This window comes from Hibiscus syriacus, unplaced genomic scaffold (genome assembly GCF_006381635.1).
Source record: "Hibiscus syriacus cultivar Baekdansim isolate YM2019G1 unplaced genomic scaffold, ASM638163v2 tig00000916_pilon, whole genome shotgun sequence".
Taxonomy (NCBI): domain Eukaryota; kingdom Viridiplantae; phylum Streptophyta; class Magnoliopsida; order Malvales; family Malvaceae; genus Hibiscus; species Hibiscus syriacus.
This window is the reverse complement of record NW_024061833.1, coordinates 1,103,040-1,112,097: the sequence shown is the minus strand read 5'-3', so window position 1 is coordinate 1,112,097 and position 9,058 is coordinate 1,103,040. Positions and strand designations below refer to the sequence as shown.

Genomic DNA, 9,058 nt, shown 5'->3' with positions numbered 1-9,058 from the left:
AAGCAAATACGGAGCAAAATTCTAACACAATCTGCAATATTTATTATAAATATAAGAAACATGCAAGGGTAACTTATGTTTCTCATATTTTTCTTCTTCGGGTGTTTCAATGTTGTCAAGTCCAGAACACTGACTTGAAAGACATTCGAAGCACCTCGCCATCAAGCATAAACACTGTTGCATCACAACCTGTTTGGTTAAGTCCTATAGTACATATTCCACTCAATTAAGACCGTATACATACCAGAATGTTTTAAAAGATTATTAAATATGTTCCTAATGAGAGTATTTCAGTTTATGAGAAAAAGTTAATGCGAGTTCATTGCTCCAGAGTGCAGAGTCTCGAAGTAGCCTCACCTCCCTCTTCAGGAATGAAGGCAATGCAAAAGCAGCCCTGTGCCTCTGTCAAAAGAGAGGTGATATTTTATTTCTACCAGGAGAATTTATATGACTACCAAGATATTAATATGCACCTTGTGTTTACTGGCCACCCATAAAAACATAACAATTCATGTGTTCACAAGTTACTAATGATCCTTGCTAGTTTCCTAAAACAATGCGAATTGCAAGGGATGAAAAGAAAAAGAAAGGGAAAAGAGTTTATTAAATAGTTGAGCTACAATGTAGTACATTATGTAGCTCAACCATTAAATTAATAAAATTATTTTTCCTTTAAGCCAATAAGAAATAAAGAGCCATGAAAAGTCCCACTTTAAACCAAGCAGAAATAAAATGGTTAGAGGTTCATGTTAGATCACGAAAGAAACAACAGTAAAAGAGACAACTCGCAGGCCAAGATGCTAAGCCATCAAGAAACAAAAAAGATGCTCCATCACTCTTAACTCTTTAAGAAGCAAACCATAATAGCTTCAAGGAGTTGATATTCATAGCCAAAGTAAGTACCTAGGACCCTGCAGAGTGAAAACTGAACATTGGTATGAGTTCTCACCTCAGAGTTGTAAAATCTAAGTTCTCTCTTATGATGGTAAGCTCCGTCTAGCTTCTCAATAGGGTTTATGGGGTTCAAAAAATCAACAGGTGGTCCTTCCGTGGAGCATAACAGAAAACCAATCACACCACTGCATTGCAAAAGAAAAGGACAATAGAAATCAAAAGTCAGAAACGAGATAGACGATGATTCTGAAGATGGTTCCGCAATTGGTAAATGACAACATATAAATTACCTCTAACAAAAGCATCATTAATATCTAATAGAGAATAAAGGGGGAAAGACAGCTTAATCAAATATCTTGGATAAGTTGGAAAACTTGTCCACGCATAATGAACAGAACCCTTGAATGTTTCGTGGCAAACAGAAATCATTTCTTCAATTAAATGTGTATGAAGCCACATACTCTCTGCCATGTTGCACAGGACACCACCAGGCCTTAATGCTCGTGCTATAGTCTCAAAAAATGGTTTCTCTACAAGCTCTTGAGCAGGACCTAAATTGCAAACAGAAATACCAAGTAAAAGATTGAATGATGTTGAGTCTTAAAAGCAAAAATATCTTGTGCGTATTCTTAAAGAAACCATCAAACTACTTACATTCTCCTAACCTTTTTTTTTCCTTTTTGCATACCAATAATGTTGTAAATAAAATTTTAACAGACCAAACATTGCAACGTACCTACAGGATCTGATGAATCAACAATGATCGCATCAAACTTCCCTTTTGGAACATGACGAATAAACTCAATCGCTGTTAAGATTGTATGCAAGTAAAGCATCAGCTTGGGAATTAAAGCATTATGCTTGACAGCTTAACAGAAAATTAACAAGAAAAAAGAATATAAACGAAACACAAAAAATATTCAATATTGTTCACATACCATCAGCGACATGAAGATTAACACGAGGGTCCTCAAATCCAACTGCTAATTCTGGAAAGAACTTCTTGGAAACCTAGAATAAAAAGAAATTAGCATTTTCATACAAAAGGTAAAAGGAAAAGAAAAAAAGATTAGATACTAAAATACAACATACATCTATAACCATCTTATCTATTTCACATATATCAATGCGCTCAACAGAGTTGTGCTGAGAAATCTCCCTAAGAACTCCACCATCACCACCTCCAACAACCAGAACCTGCATCCAAAATTTAGTTAAATGTGAAATAACCTTAGGGTTAAAGTAAATTCTTTCTGGACCTGAGGTTAGAATAGGAAAGATTTTGATGAAGTAGAGAAAATCAAGACTGCTCAGCCATCAAGAACTTTGAATCAATGAAACAGCTTAAGGGATATATCTCCAAATTGTGATGACAGACAAAGTTATCAAAGGCTCAAGGCGCATCGAGGCGAAAGTGTCCTGGAGCCTTGAGGCGCGAGGCGCATGAAAGGCACGGGATTCACAAAGGCGAGGCACATGATATCCAAAAAATTATAACACATGTATATATTAATGCAATCAAACTCAAATATCATAGATACCCAATATTAGGCTTCAATAGAGTTTATTTTCAAATTCAAAATATCAACCTAACGTCATAAAAGTTATCAACAAGCATAATCAAGTACTAAGTTTAACAAAAACATTCAACATGCTGAAACAAAACATCAAATAAAGTCACTGATAATCATCATCAAACATCAAACTAATCCTCATCATCATCGTCAAGTGGTATGTCATCATCTTCCTCCTCATCCGTCTCACAATCCTCAATGTCTTCTTCTTCAGTGTCACTCTCCTCTAGCATAACAACTTCATCATCTTCATCTACAAGGTGTGGTCTAGCTTTTTCCTTTCCTTTCGAGCTTGAACTAGCAACGTTCTTTCTTCTAGTATTATGGTCACGCTCATAAGCTCCGGAAGCTATACCAACATCCTTCCATGTCAAATCGTCATCATCAAACACATAATATTCATTTTCTTCTTCATCCTCATCCATTCTACCAAGCAACCATTTGTTACTTTCATCAATGTCATCCAAAGAGATTGGATCAATGACATCACGATGATTATAACGCCGCTTTAACGCTCGATTATATTTCACATAGACTAAATTATGAGCTGAGTTTGCGCAAGTCGGTTTCTTCTTTTTTATGAAGCTGCCAAATTATAACAAAATAATCAAGAGTCAAAAACATTACTTATGATGTTTCTTAAATGATATCTGAGTTACTTACGAGGCTAAAAATACTCCAATTTCGCTCACAACCACTTGTCCTAGAAGCCAGAAAAATGAAAACAGAAAATTAAATAAGAGAAACTGTGATTATCAAGAACAGACACATACGCAAACGAATAACTGCATACTTAAAAATGGAAAACAAACAAGAACAGACACATACAAAATTACGAATAACTGTATACTTAGAAAAGAAAGGAAAAAAAAACAAGAACAAACACATACACACGAATTGTGGTGATTATCAAGAGAATTTGATTTAGAAAAACAAAATTCTTTCAATACAGATGGTTAACATAAATCGAAAGATCAATCGAAGAACAGAATCACTTACGGGAAGAATTGAATGTGTGAATCGATTAATCGAATTGTTGCTACTTTCTTGTTCAACATCGCAGTCTCCAGTCGAAGAAAAAGAGGAAGCGAACGATCGATAGATTAGTATGTATGGATTAGAAGGCCGATTAACAGTAGATTGAGGGTTTTAAATAAGAAAGGAGAAGAAAAAAATAAGAAAATGAGACTCTTACGTGTAGTTAGAGCCTTAAAAGACAAATCAAATTCAAATAATAATAAAATATTTTCTTTAAAAAAAATTAAAATGAAGATAAGATAGGATAAGTTTATTTTGAAATTTAATATTAAAATTTGTGTTCTGTGAAATATTATTATTTAAATTAGTATAATGTAAATTTCAAAATAATTAAATTAGATTTCAAAATAAATAAATTTAATTATTTTAATAAAATTCGAATAATTTAAGTATACATACTCATAAAACTTTTAAATCATAGATTTATATCCTTCACTTAGTTATTAATCAGTAAATTAATTAAACATTCTTTTTAATCTATGCTAATACATAGAAGTACCCTTTCTTTCCGAGTTTCATCAGTTAATCGCAATGCATTCCGATTATAGGTTTGCTTAATTTTTAGACAGTCACAAATTTTGATGAGCGGAAAAGAAAATATCAAATACTGATAGATAAACAAACTTAGGTGAAGAAAGGACAAAAAACGATTACAAAGCTTATTTGTTTGAAACAACATAACGAAAATGGTCGTTCATTTTTGTAGACCATGTATGCATAGAAGAGAAGGCCCTACAGTAATAATTACAAGGTTTTAAGCCCACATCACGCCTCAATTGCGCCTCGACTGAGCCTCGCACCTCAGAGCCTCGCTGCGCCTAGGCTACGTGCCTCGCTTCAGTGTTGAAAAAGCCCCGTCCAGTGAGCCTCTGCGCTTCTGCGCCTCTGCGCTTCTGCGCCTCTACGCTTCTGCGCCTCTACGCTTCTGCGCCTCTACGCTTCTGCGCCTCTGGCGCGCTTTTTACAACTATGATGACAGAAACAACCAACCAATTTCAATAGGCTTTATAGCAAAAAACTTAATGAAGATTATCGTATTATTCAATCTTAGAGAAAAATAAATTCCAATTCCAACATAGAAATTGAACAAAAGAAAGTAGGATAAGTTCATCAATAGATGAAGCAACAGGAGATGGGGTAAACACTATGCTTAGATAAGATGAGATTACAGTTTTGGGAGATGGAATTGAACAAAGTGGAAGATGAGCTATCATCTCCTGATATGCACATTCATCTTTCTCAGTCAACTGAACTATTCCATCAAGAACAAGCACTTTCCCATATGTTGATGACTGCGAAGTAAAAAGTAGTTTTATCAGCAAGATTGTGCATAATGAATGCAAGAAAAGAAGCAATCAAAGTCAAGCAAAAAAAAAGTACTAAAGGTAGACAAAATTGGAAATAGAAAACATGAGTTAAAACACCAAACCTCAAAAACAAGGACCTCTTGGTAGTTTGATTTTTCCTTGAATAAAATGCTTTCAACTTTCAGAGAATGTGCTTCTCCTGGAGCAAAAATTTTGAACATTGTTTAAAAATAGGGTTCAAGCGTAAGAGCATTTCACTCAGAATAAGTTTACTAAATTATAAAAGGATGACTTTCATAGAATAAGTTACTAAAATTATAAAAGGATGACTGGGAGTATAGCAAAGTGAGAAGGTAAACAATAAATATACTTCAAGGAATTTCAAACATATATAAATTACAAAAATATAAAGGGAAATTGAAACTCACCAGGCCACATAGGATTGTTGAAGTAGACCATTTTACCAGCTTTATCTGCGAATGGCGAAAAAAGAAAAATAAAGATCAAACCAAGTAATTCTGGTAAAAAAGAAAAAGGACGGGAAGGATAACTCAAAAATAGAGACCAGAGGAAGAATGAGATTCCGAGAACCACCCAGAAACAACTGTTGAATGGCATTTTGCCTCAAGCTCAGGGGCTGAAGCCCTGGCCTTCAAGCAACAAGAAGGGACAACCTTCTCTAAGCCATTACCACTATTCACCTTCCCATCCATAATCTTCTGGCATTCCAAATTTCTTCCTGCGCCTTCCCCCATAGACTATCTTTTTCTTCTCCAGCTCCAGCCTCTATATGTGGAAACAAATTTATAAGATCCCTTCTTCTTAAGAAGAAGAAGAAGAAGTAAAACAAAACTATGCAGGCACATGAAGTGTAAAATCTTTTTAACAGAATCATTAATAAAAAATGCTAACAATTAAAAGAAGTAAACATGTTTCTTTTAGAAATAAAAAATAGTTATTTCACAATGTTCCGTGGGGAAAAAAGTAGCACCAGATTCCTTGTTCTTCAAGCACTAATTTGATACATTACATATAATAATAAGCCTCAAAGAAGGGGGATTAAAGAAGAAAAAAATGTGACGCGCCAGAGAACTTTGGAAGAGGAAATTCCATTACCTTTGGCTAGTGAAAGTGATTATGAAACTAAAATAAATATAGCCTAAACAATGATTGAACTCATATGCTATGATTAATGAAAAAAAATTATTAAAAGTGGAAAAAATTAAAAACAACCTAAACTAAGCTACGCCATTTTTACTTTTTAAAAATTTATTAATAATTAAAGGAACAGAACCAAACAGAAACGCTGCTTCTAGAAATGTTCAAAGTCAATATCTTCACAAGGCCGTCGGTTGGTCGAATAACATATATCAAGGGAAGAGAAATTCCATCAAGTAACGTAATATAAACGAAAATTTCGAAACAAATCCCATTGGAAAGAAAACTATAGTTAGCCATAAACCATTATTTAATGCAATTAAGTCGAGTTAACCTCCACTTTTTTTTTTTTTTTTTGCTTATATTACTGAAATAGACAGATATACAAAAAAAAAGATAAAAAAATTTAACGTAAAGCTCCGATTCTCTCCCGAGAAATTTCCAAAATGGAAGGAACTAGGGTTTTGAACAGCGAAATCAAACCAAAGAATCTCCTAAACCATCGTTTCTCAAGCTCATCGAAATCAACAAACAAAAAGAGGAAAAAATGGAAAATGAAAGTGTCAGAGATCAAGCAACGGCAATTAACATGTTAAACAAGAAAAGAATCAGAAACAAAAATTTTGAATTTATAGAGAAATAAACATTTAAATAAAGAATAAAAGATCTTGCCTGGTCTAATTGACAGTGAGAGTTCGAAAATGATAATGAGACTGAATAATCTGAAGAATCCAAACAGCGAGCGGGAAGGGTTACGGTGAAGGGAGGGAAATGTTTGCTTCTAATTATATTATTCACTTTTGGTTTTCCAATGCTTACCTGCTTATTTGTTTCTCATGCTTTGCTTGTTTCAATGAAAAATGAAGCCTCTGTCCCTCTCTTTAAATGTAATTGATGGAAAATTACTAGGGATAAAGTATTTTTAATCCATGTACTTTGTAACTTTGATCAATTGGGACCCTTCAATATTTTTGTCCACATTAATCCTTATAACTTTTTTTTGACTAATTTTTTTAACTAAACATTAATCATTAAACTTAAAGACTTGTTTTTAGTCTTTTAATGATGTGGTACTATGAGGCTATATTAATTAAATCTACAATTTATATATTATATATTAACTAATAACAAATTTTAATTTAACATATTTAACTATCGTAATTTAGATCAGAATAAAAAATTTAATACATATATCCCAAAGTAACACTCATTCGGCTTATATGGAGCTAAGGCGCATTCTCGGGAGCGCGTTTTAATGAGATTTGCTAATATGGAGGTAAGGCGCGTTTCAGGGGAAGCTCCTTCCAGCTGGTGTAGCATCACGATGGAAAGAGCGTTTTAGGGGGCTCGTCTTTCGAAAGCTCTTTTGGGGAAACATGTTTTTCACCTAGTTTTAAATTAGGGTTCTAGTTTAGGGTTGAAGGTGATAGTGGTTTAAGGTTATTAGAATTTGATAATTTATTAGGTAAAGGGTTTCGATTATGATTTAAGAATGGTCGAATGTATTTTTTTTAATTTTTTATTTAGGTTGGAGTGATTTTAGGTTAAATTGGTATAGGATTCTTTAAGGTGAAAGTGGTATAGGGTTCTTTAAGGTGAAAGTGGTTTAGGTTTTTTTAAAGTGAGAGTGATCAAGGGTTGTGTAGGTTAAAGTGGTTTAGGGTAAAGTTCGATTAAAATGAAAATGTTAATCACTTGAAGTAAAAGGTAAATAGGAAATTTATGTAGAAAATACACATACATTGGGAAATTGAAGAAAATGCAATTACATTGAAATATTAGAAACAAAGACATACATTGAAATAGAAAATGCAATTACATAGTAAGGATTAACGATTAAGTAAAGATAAAAGAGTTGGATATTTTTTCCTATTGTGGCTGATGTTTCTGCAATGTCCACATCTTTTTTATTCTGTTGACCTTTCTCGAATATCCATATCACAATTAATTCGAGTGGATTTTGGACGACCTGAGTCCCTCAATAGTAACGGATCTGGTACAATTGTAAGCCGAGTTTGAATCTCATCTGAGTCTTTTTCGTTACCTATGGGGGAAACTCAAATTCAGATACCTTGAATATTTGTGAAAGTTGGTATATAGGATCAATATAACTTTTGTAGTCCAAATGAGAATGTGAGCAAGATGCTATGACATGAGAGCATGTATATTTGAGTGCTTGAAAGAAACCACAATCACACCACCTCTCTTGTAGATTAACACTGAAAGAGTTAGCTTCAATCCCTTGAAGAGGACGTGGTATTTCGGTAACACAAAATAATTCACGGGTGCGAGAAAAATTCGTAACCAATATCTCATTTGATGCTGCCATTTTTTTTGTAAATCAGCTATTAGTCTTAGGTGATAAATATGATTGTTCTACATCCAAGTAAGATCTTGTCCACCGAGCTTTGCAAATAGTTGAGCCAAACGAAAATAAGTCGTTTTGACCAACGTAGTGACTGGTAAATGGCGCGCCTTCTTTCAGGTTGAATTGATTACTTCAGCCAAGTTGGTTGTCATATGACTATAGTGATACCATGTAACATCCTCAATATCGGGTTAGTGACTAAATTGTAAAGTTTCAGAATTTGGTAATTTAAAGTATAATAATTGATTAGTGCAAGGACTTATATGAAATGTTGTGTAGGATCAAATTATAAAGAAGAAAGAATAGAAGGATAGAATGGTCTTTTACAAGGAAATTAATTAAAGAAGGGATTTATATATATTATCTCCACGTGAAAGAGAAGAAAGAAAAACTAAGGTTCCAGAGTTCTCTTCTTCTCTTCTTTTCTCCCAAACGTGAAGACTTATAGCAAAACTGAGATTTTTCATAAGCTAATTGTTTGCTGAAATTTAAGTTTGGTTTTGCTCCTTAGATGTTAATTAAGCTTAAAGAAAGCTTAATTTGCTTTAAAACAACAAGATAAAGAGTGTAGGAAGAATTAAAGATTAGGAGTGCTTGAGTAGAATTTTGAAAAAGAGTTCATATTTGGAATCAGAGGTTGAATTTGACTTGTTATCGACTTAATTAAGACATATAAAGTGTTAGAATTAGATTTAGAACATGTTGGAATTTGAGGGAGA

The 9,058-nt window shown here is 33.5% G+C and overlaps 1 protein-coding gene across 1 annotated transcript; it reads right to left on the bottom strand.

The window, feature by feature from the left end:
• Positions 1-276: 276 nt before the first annotated feature.
• Positions 277-6,710, bottom strand: LOC120116883 (spermine synthase-like). The gene is made up of 11 exons (XM_039137274.1): positions 6,644-6,710; positions 5,379-5,599; positions 5,242-5,286; positions 4,936-5,012; positions 4,676-4,798; positions 1,987-2,091; positions 1,833-1,905; positions 1,631-1,702; positions 1,250-1,445; positions 950-1,079; positions 277-402 (listed from the first exon to the last, which is right to left on the bottom strand). The coding sequence occupies exons 2-11, from the start codon at positions 5,566-5,568 to the stop codon at positions 277-279; spliced, it is 1,137 nt and encodes a 378-aa protein (XP_038993205.1). The 5' UTR covers positions 5,569-5,599; positions 6,644-6,710.
• Between the last annotated feature and the right edge of the window lie 2,348 nt (positions 6,711-9,058).